General features: G+C 34.8%; 1 protein-coding gene across 2 annotated transcripts in view; it reads right to left on the bottom strand.

Annotated features, from left to right (window-relative positions):
* The window catches only part of DACH1 (dachshund family transcription factor 1), a 425,210-nt gene that overhangs the window by 223,219 nt on the left and 176,824 nt on the right, over nt 1–25,167 (bottom strand). For both annotated transcript variants that reach the window (XM_032315182.1, XM_032315183.1), the window contains exon 2: nt 17,316–17,431. In XM_032315182.1, coding sequence (XP_032171073.1) covers nt 17,316–17,431 — 116 coding nt within the window. The remainder of the gene's footprint in view (nt 1–17,315; nt 17,432–25,167) is intronic.

The raw sequence follows: 25,167 nt of genomic DNA, 5'->3' as shown, positions 1-25,167 counted from the left end.
GTCATATCACTATGAACAATGTAAACCCCATCTCTACTTTTTCACAAAAAAAATGCTATTGAATTTATTTTTCACACACTTTTGTTATACAAATGAATTTTTGAGTCAAACCAAAGCCACATCCCACAATGATGACAATGATCATCCCCTTAACCTGTGACTTTCTCTTTTTGGAAAAGCTATAGGACTTTTGTGTAGCTCTTTTGGCAATTAACACTTTGTACCTTCGATTACAGTTTATTGAGTGGCAATATCATTCATCTTTGTAACTCCTAAGATTCATGATAAATACGTGTTGAATATATTAATGACCATTTCTAAGTATACATTACACAAATGACTTCTGATACAGTTATGTTTTATGATAACAAATATAACAGAAATTTACTTCAGATGAGCTGTGAGTGTAAAATACTATGACAATGTATCCCTTATTTATTTAGGAATTAGCGATCTCTGTGAGTGTGTATGTGTGTGTGTGTGTAAACTCTCCAACTGAGAAAAGTAGATAGAAGATCTAAAATCAGAAGGAGCAGAAACAATAATTCATGAACATTAATCAGTTATCTTTCCCTACTTTGTTTCTCTAATCAGATTTTAGCCTCTGCTAAACACAAGGTTTTATTAATAACCTTGACCTTTACCTGTTTTAAATAAAAGATAAGAATGAAAAGGGAGGGGCACTTCGGTGACTCAGTCAGTTAAGTGTCTGACTTTGACTCAGGTCTTGAGCTTGGGGTTCCTGGGATCGAGCCCCTCACTGGGCTCCCTGCTCAGCAGGAAGTCTGCTTGCCCCTTTCCCTCTGCCCCTCACCCTCTCTCCCCATTTGTGCGCTCTCTTAAATATATAAATATATAAATAAAGTCTTTAAAAAAAAAAGAAAGAAAAGGGGGAAAGGAAGAGGAAAAAACAAAAACTAGGTCAAGAAGCTAACAACGCAGGTTAGGGAGTCAGATTTGGTTTCATACAGAGAACATGGACAGATAAACGCAAAGGTTAAACGTCTCCAATCTGAGGGTTATTGGAAAAAGGATTCAAGGGTTAAAAACTAAATAATTAACACAAACTATTACGTCATTGAAATATAGGGAAATGTTGGGTCAGAAATTTAAGGGAATTGCCAATGTCATACATATATTTAGTGGTTAGGTTAATCGAAGACACCTATGCCCTTAATTCAGAGCCCAGCTTTTTTTTTTTTTAAGATTTTATTTTATTTGACAGACAGAGATTACAAGTAGGCAGAGAGGCAGGCAAAGAGGGAGAGAGGAGGAAGCAGGCTCCCTGCTGAGCAGAGAGCCCGATGCGGGGCTCGATCCCAGGACCCTGGGATCATGACCTGAGCCGAAGGCAAAGGCTTTTAACCCACTGAGCCACGCAGGCGCCCTTAGAGCCCAGTTTTATAGATTCTGAACTATCAGATACTCAAATTCTACTGGGTTTTTTAATTTCTTATAGATAAGAAATAGAGAATCCGGAGACTTTAGTTGTTCATTTTTTTAAACCAACTCATCATTCACTTGTTAATACTTGACATGATTTGCATGGTCATCTCAAATAATATAGCCATGCAGATTTCCAGAGAGAGCAATATGGAAGGTTCATTCATACTCACATAATTTTTCAAATCTAAAAGGGATTTAAGTGAATTGCTTATTGGCAACAGTACATTGAGGTTTTGATTCTCAAATGTAAAATCTTAGGTAGGTTGCAAGTACCAAATGCTATTGTTAAAAGTCTCCTGTGTGAAGTAGATTGGTGAATACACGTCAAAAAAAATCATGATCAAACCTGGCACTTTTGTTGACAGACTTTGTAGTGAGGTCGAAGGTGTAATTAGGCCAGAAAATTACTTTCTCACTACTAGAATTGTTCCCTTCAGGTCTTGAGTTATCAGTCCAGAAAATTTCATTAAACACTAAATTCACTTTAAGACAACTGTCAAAATTAAGCAGAGGTGAGTCAAGTCAAGGTCCTAATATTTAAATCTTTCATTCAGATTTTTCAGGTTTAGTGTAAAATAAAAAATTCTATAGTTTCATTTTCCTATGACGGCTAAACTTTTTGTGAATTTCAGAAACAACTTTTCCCCTCTTTTGCAGAATGTAGAGTTGAAATGTAAATGTAAATGTTGTTGATGTAGAGTAAATGTAAATGTAGAGTTGAAATGCTTAGTAGCCATAAATTACTGAAATGATTTCTATGTTCACTGAGATCTTAATGTGAAATTATAAAAATTTCTGTATTCACAATTATTATGGATACAATGCAAAGAGGAAAAAGAAAGAATCAGAAACTAGGTTCTAAAGATTGATATGAAACTTGGAGTGATTCTAATGATGGAATTGTGAATTCATTATATTTGCTTTAAAATAATTCCGAGATGGGGGGCGCCTGGGTGGCTCAGTGGGTTAAGCCTCTGCCTTCGGCTCAGGTCATGATCTCGGGGTTCTGGGATCGAGCCTCGCATCGGGCTTTCTGCTCAGCCGGGAGCCTGCTTCCTCCTCTCTCCCTCTTTGCCTGCCTCTCTGCCTACTTGTGATCTCTCTCTCTCTGTCAAATAAGTAAATAAAATCTTTAATAAATAAATAAATAAATAAATAATTCCGAGATGGTTACAGTGTATTTATAAACAACTGGTTTGCCACATTTTGAAAAATAGTAAGACAGGATACATTCTTGTACATGTTTAGCAGGCAGGTGAGCAAGGACTCAGTAGTAACAACAAAAAGGAAATACATGTCACATGACATAGTGGATACTTTCCAAAATGTTACAATAATAACTTGAGAATTAAATTAGTAAAATACAGTTTCAACAATTTTGCCAATTATGAAAGAGTTCCGTGTTTGATAAAATATAGGAAAAAGTATTTCTATAATTCTTGGAGTCAGCATCTACACTAAACTGCCCTTGGATGCCAACTGTTATGTTACTTCAACAGGTGATTTATCATTTACACGAATAAGTAATAATACAGAGATTTACTATAAATAAAGAATAAGGCAAATGAAGAAGACTCAAGAGAGTGAATGATAAATAAAAATTAAGAAAATTTTTTTCAATTATAAAATAGTATGCTTGGTACTTTTAGGTAAACTATACTGTGCTTAAGTATTTAGAAAGTTTAGAAATAACTTTAATAGCATAAACAACTTGCTAGCCAGTTAACATTACATTATTTAGCAAAGTTCAATGTCCAAAAAAAAAAAAAAAAAAGGATTAATAGGTTTTTCTAGAAACACTTAATAAAGGGATAGCCAAGTTCTAATTATCGGTCATAATTATGTTTGAATTAAAATCCAAACATTGTGGCTTATGAAGCAATTAAGTTTGATCATGAGTTTTGAAATATAATTTTCAACATCTCTCACTCTACCTTTTTGCTGCCTCCTAAACTAAGCTTGCAAATCATGGCACTGAACAACTCTTTAAAATATAACTATTTTTATTATATTTCCTTACTAATATTTTTTCTTGAGAGGGAAAGGGAGAAACAAGAGGCAGAGGGAGAAGGTTGGAAAATCTTAAATAGGCTCCATGTTCAGCACGGACACAGGGCTTGAACTCATGACCCTGAGATCATGACCTGAGCCGAAATTCAGAATCAGAGCCTTACCCAACTGGCCTACCCAGGTGTCTGATAACTATTTTTTAAATAGTACTGAAGCTTCCACCCAGTATTAGCAAAGAAATTTCATCAAAGGCAATATTATAACATAAACTAGTAAGCAGAATGCTTACAAGATTTTGATTTATGTCCAATATGCTGGACATGAAAAAATACTGTGTTGTGCTGTGTTGTGAAAATGTTTTCAAATTAAGCATGTTAGTGAAAGTTTGAAGTGTTCTGCAAAGATTTGAATCTATCCCTAAAAAAAAGGTAACTTTATTTCAATTCATCTTGTTTCAACTGTGTTCAAAATATAGGTAGTATCTGAAGAATTATTTCATTCTCTGGAAATGATATGGACAGAACAGTGAAAATAGGGTTTATAATTATCCAACATTGAGTTCAAACCCCGTGAGCTCCTCTCTTCAATTTGACCAAGTTACTTAAATTATGTGTGCCTTAGTTCATTTATATGGAAAATGGGATAACGAATACTTCCTTCATAATTTGACAGGAGAAATAAATAACATATTTAGGAATTAGCAAAGTTCCTACCATGTAGTAGTTACTCAGTAAGTATTTGCATGCCTCCTTATTTTAACCAATTAACTATATTGACTTATTAAATTATTTTTATTTTAAAAATGTTTTGCCCAGATACTGAGCTAGTAACTGAAGATAAAATAGTGAAAATTATAGACATACATATTGATTCCATGTATAAAAATAGTTGAAACTTGTCAGGAAAATGTATATATATTTGAAAAGTTGGATTTGTTTTTCCATTGGATAATATGCACAAAGTCTTATAGTAAATCTACATTTTAACTGCAATTATACCTCTAAAAGAAACATAACAAGAAGTACCATATAGATAAGTTCAAGCAACTATTTTGAAGCAAATTTCAAATATTTTTTCATATACAAAAATGGTCTTTTTGTATGCGTCTTACATCTGCAATATGGCAATGGGTCTTCCAAGCCACATGATTAAGATAAATTAGGGGGCACCTGGGTGGCTCACTGGGTTAAGTCTCTGCCTTCAGCTCAGGTCATGATCTCTGGGTCCTGGGATGGAGCCCCACATTGGGCTCTCCATTCAGGAGGGGGTCTGCTCCTCCCACTGCCTGCCTCTCTGCCTACTTGTGATCTCTCTCTCTCTGTCAAATAGATAAATAAAATCTTTTAAAAAAAGATAAATTAGAATAAGGTTTTCAAAATGTTTTCCAAAAATTTAAGCTCTCTTTGAATGTATTCATAGGATTTCCAAATGTGTTACTTAAAAAATGGATATTTCCCTTTAAGAAACCCATGCTAACTTATAGAGGAAATAAGAAATCAGTTGAAAACGTAGTGATCAGTAATGTAAAGATGACATAAAAATATGTCAAATTAGTGCAGAATTACACATGCTTATTAACATGGTGCTTTAGGAACAAAACTGAGACTAAGTAAAAAATGAAATAGCTGCTAATGGCAAATTCTAGGTACAGTTTTTTTTTTCAGATAGAATGGTAATAAATATTTATTTGTAGAAGACTATAACTCAATATATAGAACACTATAACTCAAAATATTCAGTAATACTTTGTGAAGATCCACTAAAGAAACAGCAGAGCAGTACACTTGATTCTTTACATTGCTAGGATCTCATTTTAAACATCTCTGATTGTTACAGATAAAAGAAACATGGACAGATAATGGTAGTCCGTGTCACATGTGTTTAATTATGATCCTGAAATTCAAGACATTAATGCCTAGGAACCCCAGAAGCAACAGATTTCCTTGAATTCAGGCCAAGAACAACAGCAGTCTAAGCAAAATTAGCTGGATGGACAGTTGACACATTCAAGGGAAAATGAATATTACTGTTGAGAATATCAGATAGAGCACTAATGGGAGGGATGATACTGACCACTTTTATGATCAATTTAGAAAATTTCAAAAGCAGCAGCCTGCCTGTTTCATTAAAATAACAATATTGGCATTTCGGGGAAGTTCATATTTCTAAGATGTTTACCTTCTAATAGTCTCTTTCATTGGTACATACAGTATTTTATTATAGATGATTGATGTGAAGCTCACTGTAATTTCAAAAATTCATAGAATATTATTATGTCATGAAATCCATGCCGAGAAAGCAATTGCCGTTATAAATCAAAAAGACAACTCATATGGACAGGTCATATGGTAACGGGTTCTCTTGGAATGCTATCCCTAAATGTAATTTATTCAATAAGTAACTTAAAGGTTATATTTGATGAGATGAATCTCATGCTCAAATAACTTCAAAATACTGTTATATAATAATCTTAAGAAATTAATTTTCTTGAAATTAGAGATATTTGCAGTTATCATCATCTGAATCAACATGAACCCATGCTATTCTTCTCAAAGTACTCCCTCGAATATAATTCCCTAGGAGTTCATTGATAGAAGATAATAGATAATAGAGTGTTCTATAGTGTTCTCTATAGAGTACATTTATAAAGCGCATTTCCTGCTTTCATAGATGAATGAAGGTATCCAAATAGAAGAGGAGATTTTGAAAACCTTCACAATGCTGCATTCTCACATTTAGAAAACAGTTTCCAACTAGATGTTTTAATAGAGAAAAGGACACCTCAAAAATTGACTTCCAGTGAATCATGAATTACTAAAGGATTAAACACTTCATTTTAATATTAAATACTATACATGTTTAAAGAGAATATTTGTGATATAGCATCACATTTGTAAGTCTAAACCAAAATAGCAACTTATAATTTCAAAGCATTGTGGAAGAGACAAAGAGTTTTACACCCCTTTTAATCCTTCAAACCTCAACACTTTCTTTAAGTCATATCCTTATATCCCAGGAAGCAGAACCAAATCATTAGAAAACACCTATTTTAAAAAAGGAGTCTTTCCACATATCATTGCATGTCTTAAATGAAAACTGATGGTAATATGTTTGATAAAATTATATTCTATCAAAAAACTGACATAAAAGACATTTCAGTGAATGAAATATCAATCATAAAATTCAATATACCAACATGACCAAAATGTAATCATTGACATAAGAGGATTTTACTGGGAGAAAATATCTTTATTTGAGCTAACTCTAAGACACAAAAACAATTTTTTTAAAAACTGAGGAAATGATTATAATCAGAGATTATATCTGAGATATACATATATATATATGAGAGAGATATAACTGGTATGCTATTTGGAACAAGGCATAAGTCCTGTTTTGAAAATCATCATAATAAAACTACATATCAGATGACACCTTGCTCTAAAGACTTTGCAAAGCATTTTGCGCTACATTAGGTTCTTCACAAAGTCCCATCAAGTAGGAGATATGGAGGACCTTAGGATGTTTGGTTGATGGGTGATAAAGTAATTCAGAAGGCAGCTTGATGTAGGAAAATAGCCAGTAAACTGGAGTCAGAAGACTTGAACTGAAAACTAATTCTATCACATAATAGTAAAACTTTGAACAAGTCTCTTAGCACTTTTTTTTCCTCTTCCAAATTGACATCTGAGGTACCAATACCTGCCTTGTGATAACTGAACAAATGAGGCAGGTAGTATTATCGAGGTCACACTGCTAACAAGTGCTGAAGAGAATGAAATCCAGACTTTTCAGTTCTAGGTTAGGAGAAGCCACATCATAATACCATGTTGTTTTAAAAATACGTGTCCTGTAAAAAGAATCAAAACGTACTCATTGTATTCCAACACCAACAAAGATAAAAATTATTAAATCTATAGTGGTCCTCTCAAGGAATCAGGCTTCTGGTAGCTTTAGTTAAAAGTAAAACAGCACAAAGATCTTGAAAGAGTTTAGTCTACTGTGTATATATACCCTTAGCCATATATCAACAAGTGAACATGATAAAAAGCTCTCACATTAATTATACTGACTACTTCCTTAATGAAGTGCAAAAGTGTTTGTGTAATCTGATTCAATTTATTGAATTAGGTTACAGTTTTATCATTTTGAAAACCAGCTTCATTGTTTACTTTACAGTATATGTCAATTCATTTCCAACAATTAAATAGCACAGCATACAGCTGTAATCAATTCAAGGCAATCTCCATTTTTAAGGTCTACTACCATTTGTAGCATGCATATTTCTGAAAGAAAATATCACAGTTTAAATATATAACTGTAGCAAAGACATTTCCTATCAATAAAGCTTATTCTGCTCACAGATGAAAATTTATAAAAAGAAGTCATTGTCATTAAGTCTCAAAAAGTAAACATGTGCTTTGGTGAGTGCTATGAAGTGTGTAAACCTGGCGATTCACAGACCTGTACCCCTGGGGATAAAAATATATGTTTGTAAAAAATAAAAAATTAAAAAAAATAAAAAGTAAACATGTAATAAGAAATTTTAGTGTTCTCTACAGAGTACATTTATATGAATTTGAATAATTTGCCAAACAGATTTTCTAAGCTGAAGCTCTACATTTTTTAAAGTTATCACTTTTTTCTCAAATCCAGTGGTGCTGATATGAGCATAGAAAATCAGCACTAAGGGGCACCTGGGTGGCTCAGTCAGTTAAGACATTAACTCTTGATTTCGCATCAGATCATGATCCCAGAGTCCTGAAATGGAGCCCCATGTCAGTCTCTGTGCTGGGTGTGGAACCTATTTAAGATTCTCTCTCCCTCTCCCTCTACTCTCCCCTACCACCGCCATTTGTCTGTGCATTTTCTCACTCTCTAAAAAAACCAACCAACAAACAATTGGCGTAATAGTAACACCTGGATCACCTGGTTCAATTACAATAATAATACTTTATCTTTCTCTAACTTCATTTTCAGAATATTACTATAAACTGTATCAATTGACATTCATGGCAATTCAATGAGAAAAGTAATTTTGATATTATAAAAACATTCTATCAATGAAGGAATGAAGAATCAAAACATTTGACTTAATTATTACATATTTTAAAAGTAGTGTGGTTGGAGGGCGCCTGGGTGGCTCAGTGGGTTAAGCTTCTGTCTTCGGCTTGGGTCATGATCTCAGGGTCCTGGGATCAAGCCCCACATTGGGCTCTCTGCTCAGCAGGGAGCCTTCTCCCCCCTCTCTCTAGCCTGCCTCTCTGCCTACTTGTGATCTCTCTCTATCTCTATGAAATAAACAAATAAAATCTTTTAAAAAAAAAAAGTAGTGTCATTGGAAGATTCCTATGATTTTTAAGAGCTGATTCCTCTCCTGGAGACTTTACTTTTTAAATTGGAAAGTCAAATCAAAGTAATTTATGGTAAAGGTCAAAGTCTTTCATTTAAATCCCTTTAAGAGTTCATGTCTTTCTACTATCATTTGTGATGATCTTTACTGGTTAAAATAATACCATTTTTTTTAACTTCTGGTTCCAAATACTACTATGGCAATAGGATTGCCATCTTAAAAGTAGTTTTTTAAAAACAATTTTTAAAACAAAGTATATAAAAATATAGACCCAGAAGGATAGATATCTTTTAACTAGAAAGACTCCATATCAAGTTTGGAAGAATAATTCAAAGTAAAATGAAATAGAATCATGACATTTTAAAATTAGAAGGGAATGAGACAGTGTTACTCAATCTACCTCCCTCCAACACCAAATTACCTTCAAATTTCCCTAACAGGGTTTATTAAGTTAGAAAATGGATGACTGAGGTCAGGGAGGGAGATAATTTCTTTTTTTAACTATTACTCTTTTGTACCATGAACACTATGGCCTATAAAAATTAATTAAATATAAAAACTATGGCTAACAACTTTTCATCCCCCTTTCTGCTTGAACTCTTCTGTCAGTAGGGAAAGTTAAGGTTTCATGAGTAATAGGTTCTACTCTTAGATAGTTCTCCACGTAGCAAGGCTCTTTCATACGGAAGCCAATGCAGATCTCTCTGTAATTACTGTACATCAGTTAGATTTCTGTCTTTAAAAGAGCACCATGTGAATCTACTCTATCATCCACTTTCAGATTCTCTATAAGTCGGCTTGAGACTAGATATCACCAACATTTCCAAACCCCTAACATCTAGACTACCCTCATAACGCTCGCCAGTTTGTCAAGATCCTACTAAAAATTGTGGTGTCGTGACTGAATATCCCAGATGTCACCCAAAGGGTTGAGTAAAACAAGCTTGTTGTTTCTCTCTCCTTGGACTTTATATTCCTGTTCAGTTAAGCTTAGGTTTATATTGGTGCTTTCAAAAGTTTTATCATAATGTTGGTTTATATGATTACATAACCAAATAAAATCTTTAGGTGCTTATCAACCAGAATGTTTTCAAATCAGATCTTAGGTTGATTCATGACCAGGGCAATGAATGTTTTAGGAGACTGAATGCAAGGCTTTATTAATACTGCTGTCTTTCTGACATTTGTCAAGTGCTCTTGAAATCTTTGATCCTGTCAATACTTCCAGTGAGCAAGTCTACTTCTTTACAAAGAAGAGTGTGAAGTTGTAAAACTTACCCCAAAATGCATGCAGAAAATATCTCAAAAGTCCGACATGATATGGTTAAGTTCTAAATAACAAACCAGGAACACATCATTAAGGGAAGGAGTTGAAGCTTTGAAGTTAGCCTCAGAAATGTAAGTATATCAAAGACAGAGAAGGAGGCTGCACAAATAATTATCTTGCTTTACTTGACTTCATTCTATAGCACCTTTCAGAGTATTCAAAGTATATCTATAGCAGAATTGGTAGTTTTTCCTTAATGAATAATATTTTTATGTCTTCGTTCTCTTGATTAGGGAGGGAACCAGGATAGTAACAGCACCTCCTACTGGGCAAGAAATCACAGCAAACAACAAATGACGTGTCATACGTGTGACCAAGGGATTTGAACACTGTCTGAGAATCTCACATTAAATGGAGAGTCCACAAAGCCCCAACTAATCCACACACCTTCCACTATCATAATCAAAAGTTGACTCAAATCTCATTTGCTTCACTTAATGTAAGTAAACTTCTCTTCTGTCAAAGGAGGCATCATGTTACTAAAAAAGAAGCAAATTATGTCTTGTGATTAGTCAGTTAAAGATATTAGCAACTTCATTGCTTCAAATCGACTGAGAGAAACGTGTAAGTAGATTATAACTCATACTATGGCCCAGAGTAGGCATGTAGGAACACAGAACTCAACAGAAACTTGGAAAAGAAACAAATTAGGGAAGAAAGGGCTGTCATTTTCTTCTAGATTAAGTAGATGGGAGGCCTGTCCAGAAGTCTACTAATATGTGGTTACTTAATTAAATCTAAAGATAACAGATCTTTGCTCTAAAAGCTTAGAAAAAAAAGACATTTATGAATTTCTATTACGCAACTAATAGACCTGGGGCGTATGGTGATTGGACTGAGATGCTTGATTCTAATGCATATTACAAATTTAATAAAGTAAATATATTTATTAGATAGTTCCTCATAGCGAAGTTGTATGTACATTTAGTTAAATTATGAGCTATATTTTATTTATATATGTATTAAATTAATTCTATATCAAGATACTGTGGGCACAATGAGGATTCCAATCCTTAAGAGCAGTATCATACAGTATATAATATGCAGGAATTTTAAAGACTAATGAGTTCTGTGTTGCCATTTTATTCCCATAAATATTGCTTCTCTAGAGTATCAAGCTGGAGATTGAAATTTCACCAAGTGTCAATGATAATACTTAAATGTAGCATCATAACCTAGAAACAAACAAATAAAAGCCTCCCATTGACTTAGTACACCTCCTTTAGGTTCTACCCTCTGAGTCTTTAATCTGGAGCCTAACCATGCTTCATAGGATTTTTAAACTACATCATATAACACCACTGTTTAAATTTGTAACTTGGAGGCATAATAGTTCCTCTCAGAAATCCTTTACTAAACGTGTATTAGCCATATTCTCTGAACAAATATTTATTTTCAATATCTGCTCTGCGTCAAGTGCTATTCTACATGCTGGGATACCCTAGTGAACAAAAATCACAAAATCTCCCAAATGCATATCTATAACATCACCCTTTGGCCTCTCAGAGTATCTCAATCAGTGACTTGCTCGATGTGGTAAACTAATATGACCCCCAAATTATGCCCATATTTTAATGCAGGGAACCCATAAATGCCGCTTTATATGGAAAAAGATTCTGCAGACGTGATTATGTTAAGGATCTTGAGATGAGACTACCTGCCTGGATTTTCCAATGAGCTCTAAATATGATCACAAATGTCCTTACAAGAGAGGCAGAATTTTAGATGCCTGTGCCTGTGATTTGGCTGACTGATACCAATGTTGGACTTCTCCAGAATTATGAAAGAATAAATGTTATTTCTTTAAGTCACCCAAGAATGGGATAATTTGTTACAGCAGCCACAGGTAACTAACAAAGTATCCAATAGAAGCTTGAAAACTTAGTAAGTTATACTTTGAAGTCCAGTGTTTAAGCTGGCCTTTCAAAGGAAAAAGCAAAAAGGAGATATTTCCTTTTTCCCTTCAAGAAAAATGTAAAGGGAGCATGCATTAAATACATAAGTTAAAAGCACTACCCTCAAAATGTCTAGTGATTAAATTTCACAAATGTTCCCCACATAGAGATGTATGAAAATGCATGTGTACTCACACTACATAACATTAATGGTTTAAATTGTTTATATCATATTTACTCTTTGAGTAAAGCATTCTGTAGATCGTTATGTTTAATTTATTAGTGCAGACAATCAATCCACTCGTGGCTATTTCACTTGTGCATTTTTCAGTTATCCTTACTTGTGAGTCTCCCAAAGAATACAATGCATCTGTTTTAATAAACTTCTCAACATACAAGGCACATGTCCACACTATGAGTTTTCTCCCCAGAAGTGGAAATGTTTAATTCATTTAAAATGTTACAAATGCTGATATCTCAAAAAGTGGTAGTTCAAATGTTGTTGCCAGCTAGTTTAGTAGCATTTAGCCAGAAAAATAAAAATGCATAAACTTTGAATACACTCCTTTGAATTATAAATACACATAAGGATATTTTCCTATCAACATTTTGTTCTTTAAGAAAAGAATGTTTCAGTGGGATTAACTCTCGATTAACACTGTCCTGGTCTAGTATTTCTCCCAAAATGATAAATTGTGCTTAGAAGTTCTTACCCTTTTAAGCTTAATGCATGTGTATTTACAATTGCTTTCTTTAGCTTGAATGCATATTGGTTATGTGCCTACAAGGTCACAGTGAGAAAAAAGATATGTTCAAGAGTCAAAACTATAAATTGTTCATTCAATTTGCATATATTTAAATTATTTTTTCCTAAGTCAAATGTAGATATTTGGGACTCACCAAGCTACTTCTTAATACTTACATAATATTGTATTTCAAAAGTAGTTTGCATTCTGCCCTAAAGATAAAAACAGGAAGTTGGCCAAATACACTAGCCAAATTGCATTCCTGGCACAAGAGGGGAATGTTTAGAATTCCTAAATAACTCTTTCCTTAATTGTAAAATACACATAATTCTATAAAAAGTATGAATGTTATTGGAAGTCTGTTGCTAGGATAAATTTATTCCAAACTGGTATTTGTTATCAAAAATGATTTATGACATGTACTCAGTCCAAATAAATGTAGAGAGCACTACAGGAGGCATTGCGTTGTGAGACTCTACAAAGAGCCTTCTTTCTTTCATTAACTTCCACTTTTGGTTGCCATGGCATCCTGTGACAACCATAAATTTTGGAAATTATCACCATCTGCCCACGCCCCCTTCTAAGGTTACATACAAGCCCACTCAAGCAGCCAAAATAACAAATAAAATCTTGATAGGCAATCTTAAAGTTTTTCTTTTAATTATAGATACTTAAGTACATAATATTAGGGCTGGGAATATACTTTAAAAAAAAACAACATAAAGATAGTCTTTTGTTGTTGTTGTTTTTTTCCTAAGAAAACAGATGCCTCCAGGAAAGATCATCATTTAATTCCAATGTTCAATTGTTGAAAAGAAAACATGATGATTAAGAATAAATTGAAAGATTTTATAAATTTGTCAAAATTAATAAATTTCCTTTTCACAGGACCAATTTTGGCAATGTCAAAGGTAAATTTGCATTGTTTATACATTTCAAATGGTAAGACTGGGAGTCCAAAAGTACGGGTCAATCTTCACAAGTAGGTTACAGTTTAAATCTTAGAAAGGATTTGAGATTTTAAGGGCAGGCGTTGTTTCTTTACTTTCTTTGTTTTCTTGAGGCTTAAATGCTTGTTTGTTTGTTTCACTAGTTCTAGAAACATGATTTCCAAGCTTCTTAAAGATACCGATCTAACTATAGACTCTTGGAAATAAATTTTTAAAATTCCAAAGCCACAGGTTAAAAACATGGTAGAAACATCATCAAACTAGTTTGCTTAATACCAGCAAAACTGATATGTAACTTCTTCATCATGTTTAAAAAAATAACTAACACACTTCACATTCCCCATCTTAGGAAGAAAAAAAAAATGTGTGTGTATGTGTATATGTGTGTGTGTGTGTGTGTGTGTGTGTGTGTTTAAAGTCACAAATATAGAAAAGAAAGTAGCAAGTAAAAAAAAAAGTCCTGGGAAATAAAATTCTATACATTCATAGTAGATTATGTTCCCTGAATACACTAAATTCTCCTTGGAAGAAAAGTGTTACACTCTTTTAAGAACTGTAAGATTTCTTTTAGACCATTAGATTTTCAGTTAATGTTTCAAATGAGTAAACAGTCCAAAGGATGGAGGTATTAGTCTGTGTTCAACTAAAATCTAAACTTCTCCATCTAGAAAAATTCTATGCAGAAAGAGCAATCACACAATATATTAAGATAACACCATTCATATGTAACAGTCAAATTCCTGGCAGGTACAAATCTATGGACAATCTCTGAAAGTTGAAAGTAAGTGAAATATACATGGAATTTAAGAAACAAAACAGATGAACACAGGAGAAAGGAAGAAAAGAGAGCAAGAGAGAGAGAGAGAGGGAGGGAGTCAAACCATAAGAGACTCTTAACCATAGAGAACAAACTGAGGGTTGCTGAGGGGGCGGTGGATGGGAGGAGGGCTACAGGCATCACGGGTATTAACAGGGGCACTTGTGATGGGCACTGGCTGTTATATGTCCATGTTGACACAAATTCTACTCCCGAAACTGGTATTACACTATATGTAAACCAACTAAAATTTAAATTAAAAACTTGGAACAAATAAAAAAGAAAGCAAGTGAAATAGTAATAAGTCAAGTCATGCTCCCCATGTCTTAAAGTCATTTGCTGGGCTCTAGAGAGCACTGAACTGTTCAAAACCTACTTTTCAACCCATTTTGCTCTCGTGATTGAGCCTCTATTTCCTCATCTTTTTCTAGAACATGACTCTTTAGGGTCTGTATCAATATAATGCTTAATAAGCTTAAAAGAAATTCTGGTTTCTAGGTTCACAATATACGAGGAAGAACAAAAGTAAACAAACAAAAATATGAGAACAGGACAGCAATTGAAATGCATAAAATTGATCCTACTTCAAAAATAAATGTTCCTGGGGAGCCTGGGTGGCTCAGTGGGTTAAAGCTTCTGCCTTCGGCTCAGGTCATGATCCCAGGGTCCTGGGATCAAGCCCTGCATTGGGTTCTCTGCTCAGCTGGGAGACTGCTTCCCCCTCTCTCTCTGCCTGCCTCTCTGCCTACATGTTATCTCTGCCTGTGAAATAAATAAATAAAATCTTTAAAATTTTTTTTTAAATTAAAAAATGAATGTTCCTAATAAAAAGTCAAGTTGAAATTATCTTTGGTGTCTCTGTTCACCAAGCCAGGAAAGTATGTATTATATTTCAGAAAGGGGTCTATTGAAAATAACTAATATTTTGATTTTCAGTTTGGGCATATGATCATCAGTTGTTTAGAAATTTTACTTACCCCGAGGTTACTTTTTAGTGTTAACTATGTGAGGTATTGCTATACTTAGACTGTGATAAAATCATCTTATTTCTTCATTACTATTGAACTATTTATTGTCTTCCCCTTGAAATATTAAATGTTGGCAGACAATTTGGAACCAGATCTTCCCTATCTTAATATGAATACAATCTAAAATACTTTTCACGCATAAGATACCTGCAACACAAACTTTTCAAATACAGAATATGATTATTAAAATGATTTTTTAATCCCCATAACACAGTTCACTGAGAACTTGATTAAGTCAACAATTCTTTCTTCTAGCACACCTGAGTCTTTCAAGCATAAGACATTAACAGTTAAGATTTTAGTTACATCTAGCCTATGTGGTACCAAAAAAATTGCCAAATTTTCAGATCACGAAGTTTTATCTAGTTAAATTTAACAAAGCACTGTCAATTTCTTTTCTGAATCTCAAATTTGGAATTAGAATTTTAGCCAGTAGGATTCAATCACTTGAGGAACATGACTAATTAAACACATGGAAATGATGATACTCATTCTGTAACTGGGTCATTTTCAACTATTGATTTCATTTATCTATGTCTCAATTTTTCATCTGCAAAATTAGCATAGAAATACAACATTCCCTGGCACTTAAAATAATTTGCTGCTAAGTATATACCATGGTACCTTACTGGAAAAAAATAAATACGTAAAATGAAGAAATAGTTTCAAATTCAGCTCAACAGATGTTTGATAAAGGTCCACAAAGGTGAAAGAACCATTCAGATGTTCTCACAAAAATAAAGGTGAATTAAAATTGTCATACTTTCAAAGAGCTCTCTACCAAATATGAACTATGAAATCAGGTTATCCATGATAGTATCATAGCATAGAGAAAGAGAAATGTAACAAAATAAAAAGAAAACACTGATATGGGAATTCAGAGAAAAGAGGAAGACTCTCTCCCCATCTTGCCAGCTTATCCTTCTGTATTAGTTTGTGTTAATGGCGATTGTGTTTATACATATATCTCCCCCAATAAACTCCTGTGATGGTAAGAATAAATACAAGTAAAATCATGACAATTATTATTTTAATTAGCTCATTGGTCTGGATGAAACATGAAAAGTGGGCAAACATGTGTAAGTAAATTAAAGCCTCAATGAACCCATCCAAGTGGCAGAACCAAATGAGTTATTTTCATATCTAGTGCATTATTAAAGTTGTTGATGGTGTGGAACTTAGGTAATCAGGACTATTTTTTCTTTTCTTGAATGTTTTTAAAATTCAAAACATCTTTCAGAGGTTTCTAATGGAAATGTATTCACACTATAGTTTGGAAAAAATAGATATTTTATTGACATAGTTAGTCTTGTTTGGATGCGTTTCAATTTATTTCATTCTTCTGAATGAAAACATAAATTTAGAACCCAGAGACCTGGGTTTGAATAACCACTAACAGTTATAAGCTAATTGACCTTGGGAGAGTCACTTGATTCTCTCCCAGCTTTGACTACTTACCAGGAAAATATGGATAATAATTTGTTGTTTGAAATTAGTGAGAGGATTAAGTAGAATCACTCCTAGCACAGTGCTCAATTTAGCTTCTTTCACTTTATTTTAAATAAAGAAATGATGATAACCACAATGCAATTTTGCAAGAAATTCTCATCAACAACACAATATTAGTGTGCACAAAACGCAATTGATGAGTATAAATACCTATGTAAACTACATATACACATATAAGAACTATGGCATCGGTTGACTTTTAATGTTTTTGTCATAAATGGGTAGTATTCTTACCTGTTGGTGGGATTATCCCAGGAGACATGAGGCCAGGGACAGAATGTGGCATGATATGAGAGTTCTCTGGAGAGGTGACACTTTGAGTCCTCTTAGGAGGCCTTCCAGGTCTAGAACTGAAACAAACAAACAAAAAATTTTTACAATTAAGCTGTTGTCTTACACATCATTTCAAAGTTGTTTCAAGTGGTAACATGGACTGTAAATAAATTTGTTTCAAGGACGGTTGCTTTTGCAGTTAGATGTAATAGACTTCCATCACTAATTAGATTACATGCTGAATTCATTTTCCTCATTGAAGATCAGCCACTCTTGATGCATAATTCATAGCCTGCACCTCGTTACCTGCTTCTTCATATTAATATCTATACACAGTTTGAATTGCCTCGTTTGCATATGCTAAAGTTCTGCATGCAGCCTTCAGCACGAAAATTATGCACTAACTTGTAATAATTATTACAGTCAGCCTGCTATTGATTTATGAGACTTTTAAAAACCAAATATGTGTAGTACTTGTAATGAATGATATTTTAAGGTTCTTCAGGAAATTAAAAGGCAATGGCTGCCTAAGGAAATGTTCTGCTTGTTTGATTTAATACTACAGTTAGCTGGGAGGTGGAATGAAAGAGTGATTCAGACCTATAGCACATTTTTCGATGATATGTTTTATTACTTCGCACTGCTAGCCTGATATCTTGATGATAAATGACAATACATATCTAATGTGTGAAAAGGTCTTGCAATTTCTTTATTTTTTGTCATTTAAAAGATAAGTCAAGTTATCATTTAACCCTATTTTATTTAAATGAACAGCCCCACTAGGTTGCTTTACTTTTAATACGCTAAAATAAATTGGAAAGGCTTAGGATTATTTGCAGGACATCGCTGAGAAACTGCCAGTGTAACATCTTATATCTGCCTTAGGATACATAAAATACATCGTGTTTGTGTTTTAGTGGTACTTGTCCTTTATATACTTATTGCATGAAATTAACTTTTAAAATTTTAAAAGCACAAAGCAAAAGGTGAAAAGGAGGTAAGGGTTTGCTATTTTTGCATAAGAACAACATGAAGAATACAATTTTAGCAATTCTTGAAACAAACACCCTTAGCATTATGTTTCTCCTTTCTGTGCCTGTATCATGAATATGCTTTTATGAAATGCTTTTCCATCATATGGCCAGTATGTGCCTAGACATCTCAGAACCACCGGAAAGAGCCTTCCTAAGTTCACATTTTCATGTTAGCCTCAACTGAGATCCTTTGCCTCATCAGAAGAGTCAAAGATCTTGCCTTTATTATTTAGTGTAAGTAATATATGTGATCATTTAACAAACAATTATTAAGCACTTGCTGTTTCAAAGCAGTACGCTGTGATTTCAATCACAGTGTCCACTGTGATTAATTTGGGAGAATGGGTTCTTTAGCTTTCAGGAGTTTATGCTTATGCCTAAGGGGGACAATCTGGTGCATAAATAACTATGGCATACACCAGAATTTGCTAAGTGTCATAAGAAAGTCACAAGCTGAATACTAATTGGAGGTTAGGCTGGATGATGATACTTCCATGTAGAGGAAAGCAAGATAAGATTTCATGGCAGTAGAAGCATTAGAAGAGAATTCTGCAGGAAGAGTTAGGCAGCTATGAAGAGGAAAAGAATGGAAGAAAAGTACGCTCCAGTGAGAATATGAGAGATGAATGGAAACATGACAACGTATGAATGTGCAGGATTATCTCCAGTGAGCTAAAAGAAGTCAAGGAAGAGGAGGAACAAAGATGGATAATACCAAATTTACTGCCTGGGTCAGAATCCTGAAGGGCTTTGAACCAAAAGCAAGGAGACTGTGAGTTTGTTTTGCTATTCCATAAGGACTTTCTCCCGCAGAGTGTAATAACTGTCTGGCTACTTATTCTTATCTGTTATTATCATTCTTTATCTTCAGCTGTTTCTTTAACTTTGGTTACTTGCCTAGGGTTAATCAACAGCCCTCTGATAATAGTCATTCTTCCTGAGTAATCCTGCTACTGACATCCCTGAGATGCTGAGGAATAATGGCTAAATGTGTATCTACAATCTAGGTCTTCCTCCTGGGATTCAGACAGATTAATGCCTGTCTACCGGAAATCTCTGCTTAGATGTTCTTTGATAATCTAAGACTCAGCTTGTCCAAATCTGGACTCAGCATCTTCCCCCATTAAAACCTATCTCTCTTTCCCTGGTTCAGCAAAATGGAACCTAACTGACTAAGCCAAAAATCCAGGACTCAGCTGTGTCTCCCCTGCCAACCTTGTACACTCAAATATCATCTCAATGAAGATGTCTCTCTGATCCATTCTCCTTTCTCTATCCCTGCTTCTATCTTCCAGGTCAATCCCTCATTTCTTATTTGATCTACTATTACAGTCTTCTGAACTCTCCTAAGATCTACCTCCATGCCTGCGGAGTCCATATGTAGCCTATAAAGCCTAGAGTCCGGAGTCGGGACAACTCTCCACACTGATCTCAAGAGGATTTTTCCTAAAATGCTAATTTGATCATGTTTTCCATTTGCATAAACATATCAGTAGTTCTCCGTAAGATTTACACTCCTTACCATGGCTGCAAAGGCTTCCAATGCTTAGCCCGTGCCTACTTTTCCAATTGCACCATTTTATTCTTACATTCGTGTGCCCCCCGCTACCCCAAGTGCAGAGTGTCACAAGCTGCTTTGGTCACCCATTTATACCACCTTTATAGATGCTGCTTCCCTTGTCCCCAAAGCCTTTTCTACACGAACTCACCATCATCCCCTTCTCACCCGGCTAAACTTGGCTAAACTTTCACGATCCTACTTACTAACCACTTCTAGTTAGTATGCTATATGCACCATGATAACCTAAGGTGAACAATTCTATCAGAGCTCTCTCTGCACTGATCATAGTAATCTGTGCATTTGTTTTACTCTCCAGCATACATGGCATAAGTGTATAAAATATATCTCTGTGTCCTAAAAACTTAACTCAGTGCCCGGATTACTAATCATTTCTTTTTTTTCCTTTCTTTTCTTTTTTTTTTTTTCCTTTCTTTTTTTCTTTTTTCCCCACTGTATGTCTTTAAATAAGTTTTAATCCAATTTAGGAAGTCCTTTCCCCAAAATTCGTCAAGTATTCTACCTCATCCATTCCAGTGGTCTCAAAGTAAGGCCTGACAAAAGTTGGGAATTTTAAGTCTCAGTATAATCCTAAATTACATCAGAGGTCCAGGAAAAAAAGAGATCTTGAGAGATCTCAAGCAAGATGCTTTGGGGAAAATGGGAAAGAAAAGGGAAACTAACATTTTAAAGTTTTAGCCCTTTAATTTGTTTTGCTTTTAAAGAAAATGAAACGGTTGAAAAGTACTTTATTATTCAGGCCACAGGAGCTGTCCCCACTGCCCTCCCTCTGGAAGTGGAAGTCAGGCCACTAAGTAGGAACACTTTAGATCCCGCTGTGATTAGAATAGACCCAGTGGGTTCCTTTCACCCCAGATATCTCCTACCCAATCTATCACACTGCCTCCAATTTCACCAGTAGAGATTTACTGCTTTCAGTCTTGAAGCCTTAGATCTTTTAAAGCCTTCCATTAAAATGCAAATACCCCTGGTGGTGGTTACACCCTAAAGCCATCAATGAACACCCTACTGAGGATTACTTTACAATTAGAAGGGAGCACATTTTTGAGATACATACTCAAAGAATGGAGGGGACTGGAAGAAAAGATTTGGAAGGATGGTCAAGTCACTTACCCTTGAATAAGAATTTTCAAGAATAAGACCACTAGAACCTCTCCTTCGAGTTATACGTGACTTCCTGGAAGAGGGGAAGTTACAGGGTTTATTTATTAACAAGACTTTCCTTCACCAACAGTTGGGTTAGGTCCTCTTATTGATGGGTTTGGTAAGCAGTCTTAATCCCTAACTGCCAGAGGGTTTGTCTCTATGGAAGAGAACTGAAGTGTAAAATACTTGAATATTTAAATTACTTTCCACAGAACTTTAGGCAAATTCTCAGAACCAGTATGGTACTGTGACCTTCTGGCCACACAGATACTGCCTTGATAACTCTATCTTCAAATTCTGGCTCTACTAATTTACTAGAAAAGTGTGGCTTTGATCAAGCCATAGGTTAGCTGTAACTTCTCTGAAAACATCCTATTAAATTAGGATTTTTTTTTTAAGTGGACCTGTTTACTTTGTAAGAAAGAAGTTACTCTTGGAAAGAAAAATAAACACTTAACTGAAAAGAGGAAATGAAACAATTAGCAAAAGCATTTCCTGTTGGAAGGATCAACAGCCTCAGTAGTAGCCACCTTCAAGCCTCCTTATCTGTAACAGTAACCCGGCTCTACCCCAGAGGATTAGAACAGCTGAACTTTCCTAGTTCTAATCAAAGCAGAAGACCTCACTTAAATAAATTATTACCCTTAACAGCTTGAATGAAATCAAATTTATGACTTTGGTAATTGTTTTTGCCAGCTTTACACATGAGCCATGGTGCAGTCTTTAGTATTTTCAACCATCTGCATTATAAGAGAAGAGCAATGGCTTAGAGATGTCCAAATCCACACTTAATATCTCACTTACTTAGGACTCCACCCAGGCATGCTCTCTCCCACAGCTCTTGAATAAAAAATCTTTCTTTTCCTAACCGATCCCTGGGCAGATGTCTCTCCTTAGTTCACCCCATTAAATCAGTCTCATGCTAATTTCTGTCTCTCTCCCACAACTGTATAATGTTTACCAACTCTTCCTGGTCCTTTATCATACTTATTCAGGGTGAAGTCAAAAATCCAACTTAACAAAAGAAAACTAAAGTGATATGACTTAATAAGCAGCTAAGTGCATCCAAAGAGTGGAGGCATTTAAAATGTTAGAGGGAGGGTACACACAGAGTCTGCAATTCCCCAGTCTTCTCCATAGACATCATCTTCTGCTAATCTTTTCAGTAGTTTTTGAGAAATTAAGTTTGATTTCCTTTCTGAGAGTTGGAACAGAGAAACATGTAATATCCAGAGAGACTGTGATAAGTTATTAATTAGGAAATGCAAAAGTAGCTGCCTAGCAGAAATTTTGGTTCCAAATCCTACCAGCTTAAAGCAGCATTCCATTCAAACATTCAGTTCATTCATCCATCTATCTGAGAGAAAGGAGGTACTGTAGGACAAGCAATGGGCTAGACACTAGCATTGCAAGAATAAAGAAACGCTCCCTTCTTTGGGGAGGAAGACAAAATGAAATCGCCTGTGGGATTAGAGCACTAAAATACACGGCAGCAAGTGAGCATTGATTCTAGTCTTGGAATACAAACAAGAATTTACAGGTGAAAGTCGCTTGCTCCATGAATCGACAAGAGTTCATTTGCCTTCTCCCCAGGAAAATTCCAATTGCGTGTTTACAGTCTGCAAATTTTTTTCTAGTAAACTACTTCAACAAAGCCAAGTGAAAATACATGAGAACAATGACTAAACATATAGTCAAATATATGATACACGTACACACACACACACACACACACACACACACACACACATATTCGTATTTCTAAAAGGAAAGGTACAATTTCCTTAAGATTTACATATCCACTTGAACATTTTGAAGTCATGAAGAGTGATGTTTTTAAAGAGATTATGAGAAAATGCTTATGCCCTAAGTGGAATGAAAAAAGCAAGATAAAACCTGCAGATATGTATATATATACTGGAGCACAAGAGGGAAAGGGAAATTAAGTAAAAAAAGCAATGAACATATATAGAAAAAAGACTGGAAAGAAACATACTAAAATATTAGAAGGGGAGGCACCTGAATGGCTCAGTGGGTTAAAGCCTCTGCCTTCGGCTCAGGTCATGATCCCAGGGTCCTGGGATGGAGCCCTGCATCAGGCTCTCTGCTCAGCAGGGAGCCTGCTTCCTCCTCCTCCCTTTCTCTCTCTCTCTGCCTGCCTCTCTGCCTATTTGTGATCTCTGTCAAATAAAATAAAATAAAATAAAATAAAATAAAATATTAGAAGGGATAATTGCTGGTTAAAGTAGTACATATTTTTTCTATATCTGGAGATTACAGATAATCTGTCAAAAGCATATCTTAATTTAAAATATAAAAACAAACTGTTTCACATTCATTTAACATTTGAATGATTGGCCATATTTTTTAGATAATTCATTGTGGACAAACTATGATCCTGGCTAAACTTGATCAGTGCCTGAGATTTACCTCTACACACAGCAGAAACTAGATACCATATATGTGCTGCCAAAGCGAGCAAAGGAAGGTACCTAGATACAATTTATCCTCTTGATCTTTATTCTGTCGTTCAGTTCTAAAACATGTAATAAAAATTAGATAATTGTACATAAAAATATTACTCTTGTGAGAACTATAAAATTAATCTAAAATATGTAAAGTACAAATAATCATTGATCTCTTCCAGATTAAATCAACCTCATAAAATAAATCCATCAAAATAGAAAGTGCAAAGAACCTCTGAAGATTAACATGTGTATACATTTCACTAAAAGAAGCAGAGGATTCACAATCCTCAGTTTACAAACAGGTACTTCTCCTTTAGAAAGAGCTTGTTAACTTGCTAGCTGAACTTTTTTTCAGCTTTCTGAAAGACGACAATATGAATAATCCAGAAAGTCTATAGTCACCGTATTTTCTCTTTGCATGGAGTTTTGTTTTGTTTTGTTTTGTTTTGTTTTGTTTTTGCTATAGACAGCAAAAGTTTGAAGGATACATTACTTTTTTTGCAATGATGGCAAATGTGAGCACTTACTCAATCTCATTTCTCTCATTGGTTTGGACTTTCTGTGTTTTCTGTATAGGTGTGTTTCACCAGCAATGTGTATTTCTCAGTACAAATAGATTATGAACTAACTCATCACAGAGATGATTTTCCATAGTCACCAAAATACCAAGTTCCACAGAGCAGACACTGAAAATATCACCAGCTGACACTTGAGGAGCACCCTCAGATCACTGCTCACGAGCCCAAAGCACCCAAGAGTCCTTCATCTCTTTATAGGTCAAGTATTATAAACTGAACTGTGCTCCCCTCCACATCCATAAGTGCATACCCTAACCCTAATGTGATGGTATTTGGAGATGGGACCTTCGGGAGGTAATTATGCTTAGATGAGGATGTATCAGTGAGGACCTCATGATGAGATTAGGGCCTTGTAATTAGAGACACCAGAATGCTTGTTTGCTCTCTCTCTCAGCTACTTGAGGACACAGTAGGAAGGAAGGCCATCTACAACCGGTAAAGAGAGCCATCCCCCAAAAAACTGACCATGCTAGTACCCTGATCTCAGACTGCCCCTCCAGATCTATGAGAAAATAATTTTCTGTTTTTCAAGTCACCCAGGCTATGGTATTTTGTTATGGCAACCTGAGCAAGACTAAGACAGAAGAAAATTCTGTATATAACTAAACAAATACATATACAAACACAAAATAAAATTTCCTTTGAAAAAGAACATAAATTAATTTTTTAAAAATGCTCTGTGCTCAAATGAATTTGGGAAATGCTTAGTTAATCCTATTCAATGGGCATGTGTGTTGTGGAAGCACTTCAGAAATTCCCTAAGCTTTTAATATTTTTGTTTTGTGGGACAGTTTCTCAGAGTTTTCACTCTGCTGATATGTATTATAAATCTCTAAGAATGTGTTAAAATAGGCAATCATGAAACTTGGTTTATCATGAAAAACAGTTATTTCCAGTGAGGTTGTTTAGAGACTTGTGCCCTAGTGGAATATGTTCTTCCTCACAGTATGCTGATATTTAAATCATGGAAATCCCTCATGCCTCTATATTACCAAGCCATGCTGCGTC

The sequence above is a fragment of the Mustela erminea genome, chromosome 15, assembly GCF_009829155.1.
Source record: "Mustela erminea isolate mMusErm1 chromosome 15, mMusErm1.Pri, whole genome shotgun sequence".
Lineage (NCBI taxonomy): Eukaryota > Metazoa > Chordata > Mammalia > Carnivora > Mustelidae > Mustela > Mustela erminea.
Note: the sequence above shows the minus strand (reverse complement) of the source record. Positions and strands in the feature narration are given on the sequence as shown.